The sequence below is a fragment of the Raphanus sativus genome, chromosome 5 (assembly GCF_000801105.2).
Source record: "Raphanus sativus cultivar WK10039 chromosome 5, ASM80110v3, whole genome shotgun sequence".
Lineage (NCBI taxonomy): Eukaryota > Viridiplantae > Streptophyta > Magnoliopsida > Brassicales > Brassicaceae > Raphanus > Raphanus sativus.
The window spans coordinates 24725494-24745171 of NC_079515.1; the positions used below are offsets into that span (position 1 = coordinate 24725494).

At 37.9% G+C, this 19678-nt stretch overlaps 4 protein-coding genes across 8 annotated transcripts; 1 reads left to right on the top strand and 3 right to left on the bottom strand.

Annotated features, from left to right (window-relative positions):
* Positions 1 to 33: 33 nt before the first annotated feature.
* Positions 34 to 3790, bottom strand: LOC108857808 (uncharacterized). 3 transcript variants are annotated; one of them, XM_018631824.2, is made up of 15 exons: positions 3615 to 3790; positions 3303 to 3450; positions 3155 to 3228; positions 2932 to 3064; positions 2748 to 2836; positions 2508 to 2661; positions 2231 to 2421; positions 1923 to 2137; positions 1747 to 1845; positions 1540 to 1661; positions 1167 to 1268; positions 909 to 1018; positions 715 to 802; positions 502 to 638; positions 34 to 420 (listed from the first exon to the last, which is right to left on the bottom strand). In XM_018631824.2, exons 2-15 carry the CDS (start codon positions 3387 to 3389, stop codon positions 186 to 188), a joined length of 1836 nt encoding a protein of 611 aa, XP_018487326.1. In that variant the 5' UTR covers positions 3390 to 3450; positions 3615 to 3790; the 3' UTR covers positions 34 to 185. The 3 variants fall into 3 exon arrangements, with proteins under 3 accessions (XP_018487326.1, XP_018487325.1, XP_018487327.1); XM_018631823.2 differs by having other exon boundaries at positions 3303 to 3453; XM_018631825.2 differs by having other exon boundaries at positions 2508 to 2658; positions 3303 to 3453; positions 3615 to 3789.
* Positions 3791 to 9624: 5834 nt separating this feature from the next.
* On the bottom strand, positions 9625 to 12105 carry LOC108835370 (probable RNA-binding protein ARP1). 3 transcript variants are annotated; one of them, XM_018608631.2, is made up of 6 exons: positions 11839 to 12102; positions 11630 to 11771; positions 10874 to 11009; positions 10697 to 10739; positions 10341 to 10578; positions 9625 to 9811 (listed from the first exon to the last, which is right to left on the bottom strand). In XM_018608631.2, the coding sequence occupies exons 1-6, from the start codon at positions 12022 to 12024 to the stop codon at positions 9768 to 9770; spliced, it is 789 nt and encodes a 262-aa protein (XP_018464133.2). In that variant the 5' UTR covers positions 12025 to 12102; the 3' UTR covers positions 9625 to 9767. The 3 variants fall into 3 exon arrangements, with proteins under 3 accessions (XP_018464133.2, XP_018464132.2, XP_056866169.1); XM_018608630.2 differs by having other exon boundaries at positions 9625 to 9817; XM_057010189.1 differs by lacking the exon at positions 9625 to 9811 and having other exon boundaries at positions 10164 to 10578; positions 11839 to 12105.
* A 1050-nt stretch (positions 12106 to 13155) lies between these two features.
* Positions 13156 to 14554, bottom strand: LOC108858584 (U-box domain-containing protein 3). Its single transcript, XM_056985800.1, is given in 5 exon segments — positions 13156 to 13221; positions 13299 to 13354; positions 13357 to 13809; positions 13812 to 14394; positions 14501 to 14554. Coding segments are annotated over 5 exon segments (1212 nt in total).
* A 213-nt stretch (positions 14555 to 14767) lies between these two features.
* On the top strand, positions 14768 to 18702 carry LOC108860555 (protein ENHANCED DISEASE RESISTANCE 2). Its single transcript, XM_018634421.2, has 17 exons — positions 14768 to 14773; positions 14838 to 14850; positions 15004 to 15170; positions 15375 to 15449; positions 15528 to 15581; positions 15666 to 15731; positions 15798 to 15987; positions 16067 to 16113; positions 16186 to 16286; positions 16437 to 16597; positions 16674 to 16745; positions 16825 to 17255; positions 17344 to 17571; positions 17654 to 17806; positions 17894 to 18133; positions 18205 to 18306; positions 18413 to 18702. The coding sequence occupies exons 1-17, from the start codon at positions 14768 to 14770 to the stop codon at positions 18500 to 18502; spliced, it is 2196 nt and encodes a 731-aa protein (XP_018489923.2). The 3' UTR covers positions 18503 to 18702.
* The last annotated feature ends 976 nt before the right edge of the window (positions 18703 to 19678 follow it).

A 19678-nucleotide genomic window follows, 5' to 3' on the forward strand; every position in this document is an offset into this window, starting at 1 on the left:
AGTCACTCTGTCATGCATGAATAAAGTCAGGAATCAAAACCAAAATAGCTTGTTAATTCTTATATGTTTCAGAATTTGTCCAGCCAAATTGCACAAAAATAAACATTACGTTGATTAGTTGGCTTTGGAGGTCATAATTTATAGAAGCATGAAACCTAAAAGAGAGGATCCAAAGCAAATACAGATCACGAGGGAGAGAGCGAAACAGAAACAGTGTTCAAGTTGTTGCAATACTTCAAGCTCTTTAGATAGCCTGATCGAAGCTGAGGGCAGATCACGGCCCCGTGAATGCCAGACGTATTATCATCCTTTGTTTCTCTTTCTCCTGTGCCTTCGGTGGCTGAAGTCTCTGGCTCGGTTCTCCCAGAGATTCGTGGTAGACCCGTGTTTAAGCTAACCGAGGTTGGCTCGGTCAAAAAGCTGAATTCAATTTAAAAAAAATGTTAGCAAAAACTTTTTGGTTCCAAAAAGAAGAGAAGCAATCATCCTGCATCAACGAACCTGGCTTCAAAGTTTTGTCCATTAGCACCCACGTTTGCACAAATATTGCTGATAATCCATGGCGGAAGATATTCACCCTTCACCTCGACCACGCAGCAACTTGTATGATCTGTTTTTACCATCTCCATGCACTTGATCTGGAGATAGAACGAACAAGTATTTTTAAAATGTCAAAAGAACTCACAGATTAGAGAGCAAAAGCGCAAATGTCACCTCAGGAGAAGACACTGCAGCGTTCTGAAATGGCACAGGAGAATATAATACAGGAACGTCTGCGGTGAATAGAAATCCCAAAGACGACCTAAAGCATGATTGAGAAACACATCAAGTGAATTTGTTTTATATGATTTAGATGTGTGCCCATATGTAACTTATTTTCTTTTCTTTTTTTAAATGTCCATACGCACCTATAATTTAACAGAAGATCGTACACTCCATGTACGCTCTCGTTACCTTCAAAGGCCAAGAAGGATTCTGGAGTATTATCTACGTTTGAGACGGAGCGCAAACGACGAGCCTGTGCATGCATTACCGGGAGGAGTCAGAATGATACGCTATTACTCTCTCCCATTTATAATGGCTGTGCTTCACTCATAGCAGTGGACTATTCACCCAGACAGAAAATATCGTATATTTCCTAAACAGGTAAGTGAAGGTGCACAAACCTGGCCAAGGTTATGATTCTCTATCTCTGAAAGTTCAGCAAGATCTTCAACTGTGGTCTCATCCATTTTAGTTTTGCAAAGAGGCATAGTGTAGCATATGTCCTGTCAATAACATATTCAGATCGTATTAGTAAATTACTAATGACCACCACAAGGTTTGCATAATAGAATAATAAAGACAACGGATAATCAAACACTTCTCTCTTAATGTGTCAATTATTGATAAAGCATACTATATTTAAACAGAAAGTATATAACAGATAAGGATGCTGCAGCCTGGTTTGAAAGTCTAAAAAGAAAGTAAAGCTCAAAACAACTAGCAGAAAACATAACAAAGCAAAAGAATAAACAATACACAGTGAGCATGTCTTACAAGCTCTTTAAGCATGGCTCTCAATCTTCTAGTTGACTGAGTGATATAGGCATTGCATGAACGTTTGACACCCCCTGACTCACAGCTTCCGGTGAACATTGCCACAAACTGTGAAGTACAAACTACAATACGAATAATGCACAACCAAATTTAGTTTCATTTCAAGAGTGTGACATATGTATCATTTACAGTATGCGATGAGATTACCATAAAATATTTGGCAGATGTTCTTCCGAAACATAAAATATAGACTTCGAAAAGCATCTTCCCATGCCAATCGTCTCTTTTGTAGGAAATCATCTTCACCTAAACAACAAATGAATTTCTCTTTAAAATGACTGATAAGAAAGGCATAGATAGCTCTTGAAATCTCGCTAACAAACCTCTGTCTGGTCCAGATGTTATCAATGCTGAAATGATAAAAGGTGGCAAGGTGGACTGAGGATAAACCCATGAATGTAGGGACATGGAATTCAACACTTGGGAAACCACAGCTGATCCAGAACCACTACTGTTATCTTGATTTACGACATTACATGGCAGCGAGTTTAGCTGTGGCATACCATTGTAGGTGCTACCCATGATTGACCTATGGAACCTAAAACAGCATTAAAATGAAAAATAATAAACTGACTCAAACTTCAGAGGCAGAACAAACAGTATTTCATGTACTTAGTATTAGAAATAACACCAATTTAATGGGGAAGAGGAAACAAGTCGAACGTATGTCTTCATGGAAAGGTCCAGAGGAATCTCTCGCCCAGGAATGTGAAATTCAGATACAAATTTTCTACATAATGAAGCAGTATCAGATTTCCCACTTATGTCATCAGGATGAACGGGCAATGGTGCACAAGTGGCAAGTCCTTTCAGTGCTTTGGTCTGTTGAAAGACGACATCAGTTTTACTAAGACCAAAGTATCTTACTAGCAATCGTAAATGATCAAAGACTATCAAGCGAAACATACCATATCAATATCTGGTAAGTAGGATAACTCCTCACCCCTTGTTGAAAGTTCTGTGACACTGCGAAACATGCTCTGGCTGCATCTCTCATTTGTTTGACGAGCTTCGGTGTTAGTATCATTAGAAACTTCAGTAGAAGCAGTATTGTCCTCACTGCTAAGACATTGACGCATGATCATAAAGTTAAAACAGAGTAAGTCAGACAACTCCAGTCCAGTGAGAAATTACTGAGGCAATTTTACCGGTTCAGTTGTTGTCTATTGGTGGCAGCAACATTGGAGAGTAAGGAAACATTGAATAGGTTGCTGGATTGCTCTTTCCCGCCATTTTCCTGTGGTAAAAGACAAAATAATTAATAAAAACAAAAAACGAAAAGATTAGTCTTTCAAACAAAACTAAAGTAATCAAGGTTCCTAGAAAAAGAACCTTAGAGTGATCTTTGCCAGATTGAATCAAAGGCCGAGCCTTTTTGACAGGATAGACTTCATCCATACGCATGTCAATGTACTTTGGGTTCTTCAAATGTTCTTGTTTCTTAAACCCATATTCCCTCTCAATACTAGATACAGCCAGCCAAGAGAATCTCACAAGTAAGAGGGTAAAAAAAGAAAGAAAAAAAAATAAGTTGACTAACTTAAAGGCGGTACACCTTTTGCAAGGGCGCAATGCATCAAAAGACTCTCTAGCTTGGTCTACAAAACTAGTCCGCTTCAGTTGTTCTCCCTGTGTAAAGGAGATTATTAGAATTCAGAAATGAACAAACTTGCAAACTCGAGAAAGCAAAGAAAGAAACTAACTCTTAGTTCGGCGGGAGTCTTTCTCTTAGCTTTGGAGCCTCCAAGAGAGCTACTACCAAAAGCACCAGGAGCTACTACTTTCGCCATTTCCAGAACCAGAAAGATGATGTTTGTTTGTTTGTTTTGATCTTCTTTTACCTACTCAAAACTTCTTTCACACAGAAAAAAAACTATTATCAGTGGATTAACTAGAACAGTAGAAAACCAATCCGGCTAAACCCTAAAGTAATAGAATCATTATAAACCCTAGCAACTGTTTGAAGATTTCGATTGCGAACATGAATCGGAGATAGAATTGGGAAACATACTCACCACGCTCGATGGGATCAATAATGTCTTAGCGAAGTTCAGCGGCGTAGCAATATCGATGAGCTCGTCCTGGTGTAAATCTCCTTCTCTCTCTCTCTCTCTCACACACACTTAAAGAAGCACTGGGGGGAGGGAAGAGGAAGGGGCGTGAAATTGGAACCCTTTTTCAAATAATTTTCTCAGTTTCTTTTTCTTTTGGGGGGGGGGGGGGGAGTTCCCTCCTGTTCCTGTAAAATGTATTTGTAACAGTTAAGCTTAACGCCGTTAACGTTGACTCTAGTCTCTGAGACAGAGACGAACGGTCCGAATTGAGATACATTACGTTTGGTTTTTATGACGTTAATGTTTTGGTTCTGGTTCTGGTTCATGTTTGTAGATAAAACTTTGGATTGATCTGTCGTTGATTTTTGAAAAAAAAAATAGAGAAAAGTCAGGTTTAGCTAAACGAAATAGATATGAAATCAAATCCATGTATCAAAATCCGGTTTTCAACCCCTCTTTGTTCAAAGCAAATTTGAATTCGGCTTGGTTGAACCGGATTGAACCCCCCTGTGCGGACCAGATTTGATGCTCCAAAGTCACTTGAACAACACGCTCCTGACATCTCACTTAGGGCTGGGCAATCGGGTGACCATTCGGGTTCGGGTCGGTTCTAATCGGGTTTCGGTTTTTTGGATTTACAAAAATCAGTCCTATTCGGGTATTATAAAAGTTCGGTTCGGTCTCGGTTCAGGTTTTGTCGGGTTCGGGTCGGATTCTATAGCACATCCTAAACCCGGTTAAACCCATTTAATTTTCGGGTTTCGGTTCTAAACCGGGTTTCGGTTATCCAATCAACTAATATTACCCGAAGTACTTAATAATACCCGAAAAGCTAAATAAAACACAAAGACAACACTAAGTCAACATGGATATAATAAACATAAACCTGAAACAAGACATATTTTGAAGTTCAACATAAGTGAACATAAACTGAAACATACTTCTAAAACTCAAAAGAACTTTATTAAACTTCAAAAGAAAGCAAACTTGTTCTTAATAAACCTTAAAAGCAACACTCGAAACAGAGTACATCTCTAATGAGATCAATGTTGAAATAAAAAGCAAAGCAAACACCAAAACAAAAACAAAAAGACTTCAATTCCAAAACAATCTTCAGTCTTCAATTGTCATACTCCCAAACTCTGAAACGAGCATGAAAACAAAAATAAGTGCACTAACCACAGATGAAATGTTAAGAGAAATTAAGATAAATAAACATACCTTTCTCAAGCTTGTCTAGCTGCTCAACTTCAGCTAAAAGTTCTTCATTCGTTTGGACTTTTTCAGAGAGCTTAATATCAGCTTTCAGCCACTGCTCACTGCACATCAGAACCTCAATCAAGTAATGGGTTAAACAGCTCCTATATGGTTCCAAGATTCTGCCACTTGTGCTAAAAGCACTTTTCTGAAGCCACTGATGAAACCTACATCACAAGTAAACTCAAGTCAGCGAAGCACTTTAATACATATATATTATTTTCACTAACAACAGAAGCACAAAGATTTGATACATGCATTGCAAGTAAGTCCCTTGCCATCTCTGCCAGCACAAGAAATTTGATTTTGTGGACCTTCCACCAACCGAATATGTCAAACTCGAATCCCATCATAAGCTTCTGATTCTCCACAGGTTCCTTTAAATACATGTCCAGCTCATCCCTTGGCTCATTTCCTGAATCAGCAACAAGATTCTTGTACTCAAAATCCATTCTCAAATACCCAAAGTCTTCAACAACCAACTTTAGCCTGTCCAAATGATCTTGACTCTCTCGAACACCCTGAGATTCAGGCTGCTTCCCCTGAGATGATTCAGTACTAGCCCCTTTGAACCGGCTAGCATACTCGTTAAACATGCTTGTAAGGAGATCAAGCACAGAGTCGCTCATTTCTTTGGCTTATGTACTGTCTTTTCCATACAGTTTCTCAAAACAGAAGCTTGGGTAAGTCATCTTCTTCCTGGGATCGATCACTGCTGCAAGAATCAACATCTTGTTCACATTCTTCATACCATCCCAATATTTCAAGAACTTCTCCAGCATGTCTTCAGCTTTCAACTTCAAATCCGGGTCTAAGTTGCAAGCCAATGCATTGAGATTCCTCTCAATGGTCACAATCTCACCATAGCACTTGTAGGAGTTCACCTTTGAGGAAGCTGAGACAACTAAAGTGCTATTATAAAAGATGACCAGGAACCTCCTAAGCTTCTCCACAACATTCCAGTCGGTAAGACCAGGCGGTCCACACCTCTTAACACCATTTTCTACTTCTAAGAAGTAATCATTGTAGAGTCTATCCTCTGCTTCCATCCTATCAAACGCCACTCTACACTGCAAGGCTCTTGATAACATGAGAAATGTTGAATTCCACCGAGTCTTAACATCCATCGGGAGACTTCCTCGTGTCATCTTTCCACTAGTAACCCTTTGGTCAAAGGCGTTCAACCTGTTGGTGGAAGATCGAACATACTGGACTGCATTGCGGATTGCCAACACATGTTTGCCTAAATCACCTAGACCCTCCCTAGCTATCATGTTAATAATGTGTGCACAACACCTCATGTGAAGAAAGTTACCATCTAAGACCAAAGCATCAGGCGCGACTGACCTAAACTGACTATGGAAACGCCTAAGAGCAGAGGTGTTTGCAGTGGCATTGTCTACCGTAATGCAAAACAATTTCTCAATTCCCCAATCTGCTAAGCACTCTAAAAGAACTTGGGAAATGGTCTGACCTTTATGATCCATGACCAATTTGAAACCAAGGATGATCTTCTTCAGCAGCCAAGTCGGGTCAACAAAATGTGCAGTTACAACCATGTAACTTGCACCTGCAAAAAGAAAAAAAAAACAATGACATTAGTATAAATAAAAAACGAGATTGTTTTCACTTTTCAGAACAGAAAGAACCTTACCTGTCACTTGAGACACCCAAATATCAGTAGTGAGAGAGACTCTTTGTTGGTTTGTGTACAACCATTTCTTCAATGCATCTTTCTTCTTCAGGAACATCTCCACAATGTCTCTAGTGGCAGTTTGCCTTGAGTGAGGTTTGTAAAGATTGACCTTCAAGAAAATATAAAAAAAAAATTAGTTTCATAAAACAGAGAAATAATGTACAATTAAATGTTTTACCTTATTGCAGAAATACTTCCATCCTGTACTGTCTACGAAAGACAGAGGCAACTCAGCTAACACCATTAGCTCATTCGTAGCTTCTCTGACAACTTTCTCAGGTACCTTTGATGGCTTCAAACCCCCTTCATCATCGATGGCAGTTTGAGTCTTTCCTTTGCTGATTAAGTGTGCCTGGTACTCTTTGCAGATGACCAGGTGCTTCTGGAGATTGGAAGTGCCTGATTTGGTTGCACAAGAAAAAACCTTTTGGCAGTAGTGGCAAATGCACCTGTCACGGCTCTGCTTTGTTCTTGTGTAATGGTTCCAAACATCAGACCTTGGCACAACAACCTTTTTAAACTTCTTCGCCTGAGAGGTTTCTTCACATGGGGTCTCTGTTTCCTTCCTCTTCCCACGCCTATCTTCATACCCAACCTCAGTTCCTTTGTCAGATGACTCAGCTCCATTGTCTTGTGGGATCTTGGACGATGATGAATCTATCTGCAAATGACAAATTCAAAGAATCAGCTTGCAAACAAAACATCTACAAAAATGATTCAACAAACGGATACAACAAAACAAATGCTCTAGAGAGTAGTACAATATTTTAATACGGTCTTAAAAGAATACTAAAATGGGAATTGATAACTAACAGTTCATCAACTTAAACACCTACAAGAGCAAACACAAGATAACATCAACCAACTGTTATTGACAAACCCTATAACCAACACTTCAGAACCACACTAGCAGTTCAACATGTTTCAAACCCAACAAAATTTGAAACTGAAATGTAAGAAGAACCCGACAACCCCTTGAAACTTCAACACGCCCTTGACTTAAGACACCATTCTATCGACAAAAGAAAACGACAAACTGAACTGGAACGAGACAAACCCGACAAACCCGACAACCCCGAAAGACAAACCCAAAACTAAAGACCCATTAATCGAGAACAATAGAACAAGGAAGATGAGTATTATCACCTCTGTGTGATTTCTTGACAGTTGAGGTAAGAAATTTCGGTGATTTTGTATCTCCATTTCGAGCAATTGACATTTCTTTTATAAGGGATAGATTTTAGTTTTTCGAATTTTCGATATGGTAGAACCGAATAGAAATCGGAGAGGATCATGATTAGGAAAGGTTAATGGGATTTAGGTGAATCAAGATCTTTCGGTAGTTAATGGTGAGATATTCTTCAGAATATCTCGAGGAGCAGAGCAGCCGAAATCGAAAAGGGGAAGAAAGATAGATATCTTAGTGTTAGGGCATCATTTAATCGGATAACCCATTAACCCGATCGGGTGCATGGTATATAACCGACCCGACCCGAAACCAATTATACCAAAATTAAGCGACCATTTGGGTATTTTTCAAGATCCGAACCCGACCCGAACCGGTTTTATCGGACTGGGTTCGGTTCGGGTGATCGGGTTCGGTTATTATGCCCTGACCTAATCTCACTTGTGATTTTAATAACAACAAATCAAATGTTATCAACATTAAGAACAAGAAAAGAAAAAAATTGAGCCAGTACAATCACACATACATAACTAAGAACTCTGGTCTCTAGAATTTACATATTACAGACTAAACCTCGCTACCTAGAAGGTAATAAACACACAACAAACAAGAACCTCCAGATTCCATTTGAACCACTTCATCGTTTACTTCTCTTGTGATGCCTCAGGCTTGCCCATTATTGTCACCTGAAACACAAAATCAACCACTGTTTGAGTGCAGACTCAGATCGTCGAATTTCTTAGAAGAAATACAACATTCAAAGACATGCTCTCATCACTTTGAGCACTTTAACCTTCAACCCAGTGGGCTATATTATGTAAGCATTCGAGCATTACGGATCACCCTGTAGTCCAGTTTCTCTAACTCAAACGCTTCGGTTCCTCCTGCATTTGAATTGGATGGTCTACCTCTTTTATAGCTTTTGAGTTCTGGAAATATATAAGAAAAGCCAGCAGCAAATTCAGATACAACGTTCATGTTTTCTGCACTTCGCTTAGTTTTCTCCAGTTCGAATAGTATGCACTTGGTTGTAACACACTATTAGATATCTTAAATGAACTCAATGCGAAGAAAAGGACCCGGACATTTTACCCTTACCCATAAATCCAAACCAGAACCGATCCAAAAATATCTAATCCAAAACCAAACCAAAAGTTTACAAAAATATTAATGGATCTAAAACTCTTTTACTCGAAGGAACCAAAACCGAGAGATTCGAATAGACTAGAACCCAAATAGAACCGATCCCAATAAACTAGGATCCGATAAAAACAGATTCATATTCGACTTAAAAATATGAAAATCTAAAACTAGAATTTTTATGTCCTATTTTCTATATCTTATTTTATGATTTAGTTAAAATATTTTTTAAACATTTTTTAGCATTTTCAAGTAATATAAAGTTTTAAATGTAAAATTTAGAATTTAAAAATGTTTATTTTAAGTTATTTTATAAAATTTTAGATATATATTATATAGTTTGAGTAAATTTGATGGAGTTTGGATATTTCGTGGTTTTTAATATCCGATTCAGATCCGGATCCGAAAACACCCAAAAATTACAAATATTTTATATGTATTTTAGTTATACGACCGAACCAATCTGGATCCGAGAAGAATTGATCTAAACCAAACCGGAAAAATCTATAAATATTCATTGGGTCTAAATCTATAGGACTCAAAGGACTCGGATCCAAGAGGAACCGGTTCGCACCCGACCGGAGGACTAAATGCCCAGACCGAAAAGACAAAAGGGACGGTACTAAGCTAAACCCAATTAATATAAGTAGACGTTTAGAGTGACCTTAATTATTTTAAAAGAAACTCTAGTAGATAGCTTTAATGAATAGATTATGAAATGTAAAGGAATTAATTCAACAATGATTTGTCTATAGTAAAAATTAAACATTATGAGTTGGAGAAAATGAATAATCTTGAGCTGAATCGTATGGTCAACAACTTGTTGTGTAGCCCATCAACTTATGGCCTTCTTTATTATGCTATCTCCTCCTCCTCCAACTGTACCTATCCAACAGTCAAAAGTAGATATTTATAATGTCAGTTTGATATATTTTCCGACACACGAAGATCTTGCATGTAAGAGGCCTTTTGTTATTTATGAACTCATAAGAAACAGGATCCAGCTAAATTATTACAGACACACGTGCTACATCAAGGCACCACGTGAAAAAGCAGAGCCTAGCTAGCTGAGGATGGTTGATCCATGTGATACCACATCATGGGCACATGAGGCCACGGCTGACATATCAAATAACGTGACTTGTGTATGCGTGTATTTAGCAGAAAAAGAAAAAAAATTGTGTATGCATGTGTGTGTATGTCTCATCTGATCCATTTTGTGCAAATATACTAAAAGATGGATGGAAAATTACAAATGACGATGGATAATAATTGAACCGCTATTTACGTACTATGACACATTCTAAATCTACAATACCTTTTTCCAACAAGACATTGTTGCGGGTTTTAATAAAATAATACTTATACTTATCCAAATATATGGTTAGAATAAAGTGACGAACAATACCTGATATGGGTTTCATATAAGGGGGTTGAGGAAAACCGATGGCGTGAGATTGATGATTAGGGTAGACAGTGTAGAGAGGCATCATCGGGCTTGCCCCAACCATTACTCGTCCTCCACTATACATGTGATGGTGGTGGTAATATTGTGGCTGTGGCAGCGGTAGCGGTAGCGGTAGCGATTGTGGTTGCGGATGTGCATAGTACCCGTTCATATAGGCACCTCCAACGTATCCAACTTTCTGTTCATTAAGAAACATCATACACACAGAAAGTTATAAGTGTATGGAAAATCATAGTTCAAGCATATACTAGTTTTTGATTAGAAACCACAAGACTATTTTCTTTCACAAGACTTACTTGATTGAAGGTCATGTTCGGGACGACATAGGAGGGAGGGTACCTTTTATTTAATACCAAAAGTGAGCTAATCAACATACAAGTATGTGTTTCAAAAAAGTGTTACAAAACAAAATCAAACACAAGTACATTTGGAAGAAGTTTAGACGGTAGAACTTATTAGAATAGCTAGTTTACCCATAGAAAGGAACGGTCTGATGATGGTTTTGCTGTTGAAGTTGATGTTGCTGGTGCGTGAATCCCGCAGGGTAGTACCATTGAGCTTGATTATTACCTACATGTCCAGACGTGGGCCTACCCACGTGCTTAGATCCTTCACATCTCAAAACATCATATATTAACAATAATGTTAAGATCAACTATGAAAAACTAGATGGTTCCTAAAAAGTTCAAATGGTAATGCATATATCAGTTAGTGATGTTTCGATTCCATTCACATCAATACTCAATCCTTGGAATGTTTCTAACCTTGCTGAGTTTGAATGAACAAGCCTGCCTAGATCAAAACTTTCCTCTTTAGTACTTTTGACCATTGTGATATACTATAAGTATAGGGAGTATACCTAAATAGTACTTGAAAATCATATTTTCTGCCAATTTTTTTTTGATTGCCAAATTGCAAATGACAAGCATTAGATCAACACATGCACGGTACTATATGCCCTTAACGATTACCCGCTTAGAAAATTTCCTATATGACGTTATAACCAATGTATTTACGTTTATATAATTAAGTTATATACTTACACTACAATCATTGATCAGTCTAGATGTCTTACATGGCAACTCTTTTTTTTTTTTTTTTTTTTTGTAAAAGTTACATGGCAACTCTTCTACATGTTATTAAGGCTTTGTTTGAATTTTGGCATGTGATCCTCAGGTTATAATTAAACAAAGAAAGTTTTATATAATAAAATTTAGATGAGAACAAACCTTGTCGAGGAGAGGCCACGGTGGGAGATCTACGAAGGCGGCCACCGAGGGAGGCAAGATTGCAGTTGGCACGGCGGCCATTGATGATAGGAGTCGAGTCTTCACAAGCCTTCTTCGCGGCTTCAGCATCTTTGAAAGTCACCTTCACCAAAACAAGAATTTAAGAAGAAGAGAAACTAAAGTGAGATAAATCAAGAAGAGGAACATACAAAGCCGTAGCCTTTGGAACGGCGAGTGAGTTTGTCGGAGATGATGACTGCCTCCAAGATATCACCGTACTTGATGAAATGATCATGCATTGCTTCTTTGTTAGTGTCCCAAGCCAATCCTCCTACAAACACTTTGGTCAGCTTCGTGTCTCCAAAACATCCGCTCACGTTGTTGCTCGTCGTCATTGGATCGTGTGTAAGTTCTGAGAGAGAGAAAGAGAAAGAGAGAGAGAAAGCGAGAGAGAAGGAGAGTGACTTGAATTATATAAGAAGAAGAATAAATAACAATAAAGAAATGGTGTAAAATAAAGAGTGACAGATTGGTGGACAGGTAAGTCTTAACGTGATCACTACACCCTTCTTATGTCTCTATTCACCACCTGTTTGGCCTCTTTCTTGATACATCGGCCCAAATACTCATAATGTTATAATTAGTCTGCGGATTCCGTTTATTCGGGTCGGATATTTTCAGGTATCTCGGTTCAATCACAATCTTACCGAAGTAAACTAAAAACAAAAGCGGTTTGTTTCGGTTTTGGTTTCAAACTTTATTTCCGAAAATAACTGATTTTTCAGTTAGATTTTGGTATAATTTTCAAAAAACTTCAGTTATTTTTAAGTTGTTTGGTTAATTTGGTCTGAGTATCTCAGTTAATTTCGGATAATTTCGGTTTTCTGTTTTATAAGCCGAACTGAAAACTAAAATATTTTCAAAAGCTTTCCGAACTAAACCAAACTCAAAACTGGAAACCGAAAAACCAAAAAATTCAGTTCGGTTCGGCTGGTGATGCACTGCCATGAGTTTGGACCCTGTGTTCTAATGGCTTAGATCTGCGTCGGTCAAAGGCCATGTTACTGGTTAGTTAAGCACATCATAGACTGATTCAGCCCTTGGTCTCTTTTGCTTCACAACCAAAGCCAAGGTTAAGAACCAATATTGACATCAATCCAGTGCTTATATACTAATAGTGAAACTGGGAAGCTTACACATTGAGAGGACTCTCTAGTTTTTGTCAGTAAAGAAACAAGCAAATGTAAGCAAAATATTGGACGAAATCTATGCAAATGTGTGATTGTAGTAAAAACTTGATTCCCTATATACTCAGAATCTCACAAGTTGCACTCATATGTAACTACTACACACCAGCATTAACATACACACACACACATAACAAGAACCCAATACAAGCAGGAAAGAGAAGAGAATACACTATTCTCCAGCTATCTTCCTGGCAAAAAGAAAGAGAGAAAAAAGGTTCTACTAGCTTAACAAAATAAATCTCCCAAAGGGAACAATGCAGCTCCGTTTCTTGATGATCATGATCTACCTTTCTTCATCCTTGCATCTCGCTGGTTCCTGAAGTGGCTGAGTAGTTGATGTGCCTGCAAAGAACAACACTATTCAGATATCTAACCACAACAAGAAACTAGACTTGGTTTTGTTATATATAGTCTTTTACCTTCTCTTTTGCTCTCTGTGTACCAGACTGAGACAAGGCAACAAGCGGAGGTATACACCTTCTTGCAAGACCAAAGTGCAAAACTTAGGACTGTTCAGACACAACTGAAGCAGCACTGAAGCTGCATTCTCTTTCCCTCTCTGAGACACTGTATCAGCCGTCTCAACAAGCAACAGCACCCCACCTTCCCTCACAATCACTTGACGCCTTTCTCCAACTCCAGAAAGATTTGCAAGAAGAGCAACTGCTTTATCAATCATCTCCAAATCCGGATCTAACATCTCCACAAGATGCTTAACCGCCTTAGCTTGCACAATATGAGTCTTGTTCTCATGAGTTATAGAGAGATCAAACAAAGTAGAAGCAGCATCTTTCTTTCCTCTAAACGTTCCCTTTCCAAGAAGACTCACAAGACCCTGTATCGCCGCGTTAGACTGCCCTATTCTCTTCCTGTTGACTTGCAGAACAGACAGACTGAACAATGTAGCTGCTGCATTCTCCTTGGCTCTGTGTTCAAAACGTGAACAAGCGGTTCTATAGCTTCAGCTTCCAAGATCATGGCTTTGTTTACTTCACTAATAGAAAGATTCAGGAGAGCTGTGACTGCTTGTTCTTGTGTTAGCTTCTCTTCCGAGTATAGAAGTGACAGCAGTGGAGTGATAGCACCGCAACGCCCAATGTGAACACGATTCTCAACGCTGTTAATGGTGAGATGGCGTATCTCAGCTGCAGCAGCAGTCTTCTCTTTTTTAGATCCGTTTTTGAGATCCTCTACCAACTTTATGGTATGTGAAGTCATCATTGTTGTTACAGAGCACTCACTTTCATGAGACATCTCACTGTAGCTTTGGTGGTTCACTGGTAAACTTTGTGTCTCACTTGTCAAGGAAGGAACATAATCAACAGAAGAGACAACACTGCAAACTGACTCACTCCTGCTGTGAGTATAAGACTGCTTCTGAGAAGAAAGTTCAAAGATCTCAAGGTCCTTGCTTTGTGGCTCACCGCATAAACTAACAGGCACGTTGATCTTCACTTTCTCAAACCCATTTCCAGTTTCAACAGATGATCTTGAGGTAAAACTGATTCTTTCTACCTCAATATTTTAGATTCTTGTGATGTTAGGGCCGTATGAAACAAATTGATGGGTTAGGCGTAATTTATGGATTTGAGCCCGTTTTGTTTTGTTTTTTTTTTTTGACGACAGCCCGTATGTGGAATGTGTTGATCACTGTAGGCACTGGCAGGTCATTCATCGTACGGTTTAAAGACTTTTGGAATCTTCTTGTAGACAATGGCATAACTATATTAGAAAACACCAATTATAGAATTTTGAACCCCGAACATAGAAGCGTCATTTTTTTAGCCTCCTCACAAATAGCAAGTAATTTCTAACCAGTGAAGTTTTATAAAGTTTATAACCAAAACGAGAGGGAGCAGCAATAAAAGTCAAGAAAAGAACAAAACTTATGTTTGTTTTTCTCTCTTGATTGAGAGAAAAACAAATCAAGATTCTCTGTTTCGCTTCTGCTGAATCAGAGAATCGCTTCAAGTTAAGCATTTGATATACAAGACGTTTTGTGACATCTAGTATATACATTTGTTTACGGGGAAAAGAAGCTCGCATTTCACCTGGTAAATCAAATATTCATGATGATTTTTTTTTTAAAATGAATTTAAATCGTTTTATATAAAACTTAAAAAGGGTTTTGTAGAGAAATCGAAATGTCTCAAACTGACGGAAGAATGGAAGGTTGGCTTTATACCATCCGACACAACCGGTTCGGTCTTCAGTTTTCCCGTAAACGATATTTTGTTCTTCTCGACAACAACCTTAAAAGCTTTAGATCAGTACCATCAGATCAAAACGAGGTTTGTCTTTCTCATTTCCTCATGATATGACATTTTGTTTATGTGTTATATTCTTTAGTATAAAGAGATTTACGCAGAGTAGATGCAATTGCAAAAATTGAAATGAAGAACTAATTAGGGTTTATATCTAAGGAGGATGCTAAAATGAGAACAATGATGATAAATAAAAACAGCTAACTTTTATGTTCTTATTTTTATGTATAGGAACCCGATAGAAGAGCATCTCTAGACTGTTGTATTAGGGTTACCGACAATGGAAGGGAGAGCTTCCATAGAAAGGTGCCAACTCTTGGATACTTATCAGCCTATATTACTCAGTTTATAGATTGTTTCTTTTTGGTTCATGTGTTGTTCCAGGTCCTTTTCATCTTCACGCTTTACAATACTACGAACCATTTGGATCAGTTAAAGGTTTGTTTGGAAGTAGCTTGTCTTTACATCTCACATTTCTTGTTTTGGAAGGTTCATTCTCTTTTTTTTTTTAACATTGGACAGTTGGGTGCAAGTAGTCCTGAAGAAGCAGCCAAATGGATCAGATCATTACAAGATGCTTCCCAAAAGGTTTGTTACATTTTCTTATACATTATAAGATTTGATACTCACATACCACTTGAATTATGTTTTCAGAAGTTTCCATTTCCGGATTGCGAATTTGTATCTCATGCTGAGAAAGGACTTGTGAAGTTCAATGTTTCAAGGAGGTCACGCCGCAAAAATTCAGTGGACTGGACAAACTACTCATCATTGAATGTTGAAACAACAGTAGCACCTGATGTCATTTCTCCTTCTCCATGGAAAATATTTGGATGCCAAAACGGTAGGGAAAGATAAGTTTTTCTTTTGTGGAACTTGTGATGCAAGAAACCGACGGCCTTACCAAGCTTTTGAGTTTTCAGGTTTACGACTCTTCAAAGAAGCTAACGACTCGGATTCCCGTGGAAAGGTAATGTAAACTTGTTTACTTACTCCATTTGTAAATCTTTACTATAATTTCTGTAAATAAAACCTCTTGCAGCAATGGGATGATCACCCTGCAATAATGGCAGTTGGAGTCATAGATGGTACTTCAGAAGATATTTTCAATACGTTAATGTCTTTCGGTCCTTTACGATCAGAGTAAGCTCTATCACTTTGATCTCAGAGGTTAACCAACCCACATTGGTCTATTAAACACTATACATGCCTTGAGTGGCAAGAAACCTTGATTTTCTCTAGGTTTAGAGATTAATCTATTTTTGACTTAGGGTTTACATGACTTTCTTGTAGATGGGACTTTTCTTTCTACAAAGGTAGCGTGGTGGAGCATCTTGATGGACACACAGATATAATCAATGTCCTGTTATACAGTGATTGGTTGCCATGGGGAATGAATCGAAGAGACTTATTGATGCGGCGCTACTGGAGAAGAGAAGAAGATGGAACATATGGTTAGATAAATTCTTGATAATATTTCTATCTGTTAAATTTTGTGGTTTATAACCTTCTCAACCTTGAATATCACAGTGATACTTTGCCACTCTGTTTATCACAAGGAGTGCCCGCCAAAGAAGGGATATGTTCGTGCTTGTGTCAAAAGTAAAGTTTCTTTCTTCACAGCTCTAGCTTTTGACTTCATAATCCTTTGTATTTTAATGATTTTTGCATGGGAACGTAGGTGGTGGTTACGTGGTGACTCCGGTAAACAAAGGGAAACAATCACTAGTGAAGCATATGGTAGCTATTGATTGGAGAAGCTGGAACTTATACACGGGGGCTTCTTCTTCAAGAGACATAACCATCCGTGTGGTTGAGAGACTTGCCGCGTTACGCGAAATGTTCAAAGCGAAGCAAGGACTCGGCTTCTCTGAGTTCGTCTCAGGGGAGTTCATGGATACTAAATCCTGCGTGTCTAAAATCAACACTAAAGTAGCAGCCAAAAGGGTTGACCTAGAGCTTGTGAAGGCTGAGGATATGGAGAAACCTTCTTCGGCACGTAACAGTTTGATGGACTTAAATGATGTTTCTGATGAATTTTTCGATGTTCCTGAGCCCAACGAGTTTGATAGCTTAATTGATAACTCTCCCTTTTCACAAGGACACTCTCAGGTAACTTTCTACTCAACACAATGGCTCTCTCACTTCTTGTCTTGCTTGTGGATCAAGGTAACTTTAAAGTTGTGTGTGTGTGTTTCAGCTCAAGATACCATCACCAGCTGGTTTTGTCAAGAAACTTCAAGATCTAGCCATTAACAAGAAAGGCTATATGGATCTACAAGAGGCTGGCATGGATGAAAATACCACATTCTTCTATGGAGCCACTCTTCAAAAAGATCCAAATCTTACACTGCCTTGTAGTTGGGCTACCGCGGATCCCTCCACATTCTTGATTCGTGGAGAAAATTATCTACAAGACCAACAAAAGGTAATCAATTTTCTAGATACGCATATGTGTGTGTTAAACTTAAACACATTGATAATGATGCTTGGTACTATTCAAACAATAGGTAAAGGCAACAGATACAATGATGCAAATGATTGGAGCAGATTGGATAAGTTCTGATAAGCGAGAAGATGATCTCGGTGGACGACTAGGTGGTGTGGTTCAGGAGTTCGCTGCAAAAGGTGGTCCAGAGTTTTTCTTCATTGTAAACATGCAGGTAACTTTGAGATAAGCTTCTATCATTTTAATGAATCATTGATAGTTAAGAAACACTAATTAATATGAAATTGTATATTTAAACCAGGCCCCAGGTTCAGCCATGTATAGTCTAGCTTTGTACTATATGCTGAAAACTCCATTGGAAGATCATCCTTTGTTACAGAGTTTTGTGAATGGTGATGATGCTTATCGCAATTCGCGGTTTAAGCTCATCCCTCACATCTCCCAAGGTTCATGGATAGTGAAACAGAGTGTTGGCAAGAAGGCTTGCTTGGTGGGTCAGGCACTTGTAGTTCGTTACACCCGTGGAAAGAATTACTTGGAGGTTCAAACATAAACAACAGTTACTCTTATGTATTATCTGATAACAAAAATTCACGATGTTTTTTTTTTCAGCTTGACATTGATGTTGGGTCTTCAACTGTTGCAAGAGGTGTAACTAATCTTGTTCTTGGATATCTAAACAATCTGGTTATAGAAATGGCGTTCTTGATACAGGTAAAACAAAAACTAATCATGTTGAAAGTTATTGAATTGTAAGACTTAATGTTATGGAACAATATGTATTTGACAATTTTTCGATTTTTTAAAACTGATTATGCAGGCAAATACAGTAGAGGAACTACCAGAACTGTTACTAGGGACATGTCGGCTCAATTATCTCGATGCTTCAAAATCTGTAAAAGAAAGATGAGACATCCTGAAGAACAAACAATACCAATGCAAGAGCAGAGGATATTTCTATTTTTGTTTCTTTGTAAAATCTGTGTGTATCTTTTACCATTCTTTATTAAGTCAACTCGTTTTTACAACTCAAACTAAGGTATAGGAAGGATCTAGTTCGGTCCTTTGTTTACCTGATCCACATGAATAAATAAACTTGTTGATTCAGTTTTTAAGTTTTGCAGTATGAAAATCAGAGGAAATAGATACTTGAACAACAATCAACATCTCTTCTTCTATCACAAGAAACTCTAAACCTTTACTGATTAGAATACAAGCATAGAGCTAAGACTATATATAAATAATCCTCAATGCATTAAACGATGATATATCAGTGTAAAACACAATACCTTATTTTTAAAATCAACTCAGTTCCGGTTATATTTTTTGTAAAATACACTTCCTTACATTTGTTAACTACACATGAAATTGTTTACATTATTTTAGTATTTCGGATGCATTTGAATTAAATGTTAACGTGAATGGTGGACGCATAAATTCATTTATTTCTCAGTTTTAAAACTTTTATAACTGGAACTACATAGGTTATGATTAATAAATATCCACGGTGTGGGGTTGAGTATAGCGTTGCGTGCCTTCGGAAGCAAAGGAGTCTCTTTCAGTGGGTCACAGACTCACAGGTTCCTCCGGTTCATCTGTCGGCACCGACACCTCTCTATAACTATTCTTCTGTTTTGTTTTCTATAGTTTTTACCTTAGATTTATTTGCTTTTCTTCTCCATTTCAAACACTATCATTGTCTTCCTTGTTCAATTTGTTTTCTTTAAAATTGAAGAACCTTTGGCTGAATTCCATTTTGTTATAGCAATAAATTCACTTTTTTGTTCAGATTTTTCTTTTGTTACTTTTTTGAACACGTATTAGGAGATATAGAAGATAAATAATGGAAATACTGAAAGGCTTGCTATCAGTGCTCAGTAGATCACTGATTCCTTGAAAACGTTTCTTTCACGCGGGGGTCGGCTCATATGCACTTACTCGACTTTTTTTTTTTTTTTTTTTTTTTTTTTTTCAAAATTATTAAATTTCTCAGAAGTTTACTTTCAGACGTGCACTAAATGTTTTTTTGTCACCAATTAGATCGACATGATCCCATCTATAATCAACCTTACCATGCGAAGAACGC

Bases quoted from the DNA above. Each gene is read 5' to 3' on its own strand.
- LOC108835370 (XM_057010189.1), bottom strand. From the start codon at position 12,024: ATGACGACGAGCAACAACGTGAGCGGATGTTTTGGAGACACGAAGCTG. The intron at 11,772-11,838 runs GTATGTTCCTCT...GTTTTGGTGAAG, and splicing joins GTTCCAAAGGCTACGGCTTT to GTGACTTTCAAAGATGCTGA. The intron at 10,740-10,873 runs GTAAACTAGCTA...ATTAAATAAAAG, and splicing joins CAGACCGTTCCTTTCTATGG to GTACCCTCCCTCCTATGTCG.
- LOC108857808 (XM_018631824.2), bottom strand. From the start codon at position 3,389: ATGGCGAAAGTAGTAGCTCCTGGTGCTTTTGGTAGTAGCTCTCTTGGA. The intron at 1,846-1,922 runs GTTTGTTAGCGA...TTTGTTGTTTAG, and splicing joins AACATCTGGACCAGACAGAG to GTGAAGATGATTTCCTACAA. The intron at 1,269-1,539 runs GTAAGACATGCT...TGTTATTGACAG, and splicing joins GAGCCATGCTTAAAGAGCTT to GACATATGCTACACTATGCC.
- LOC108860555 (XM_018634421.2), top strand. The intron at 15,450-15,527 runs GTGCCAACTCTT...GTGTTGTTCCAG, and splicing joins GGGAGAGCTTCCATAGAAAG to GTCCTTTTCATCTTCACGCT. The intron at 17,256-17,343 runs GTAACTTTCTAC...TGTGTGTTTCAG, and splicing joins TTTCACAAGGACACTCTCAG to CTCAAGATACCATCACCAGC.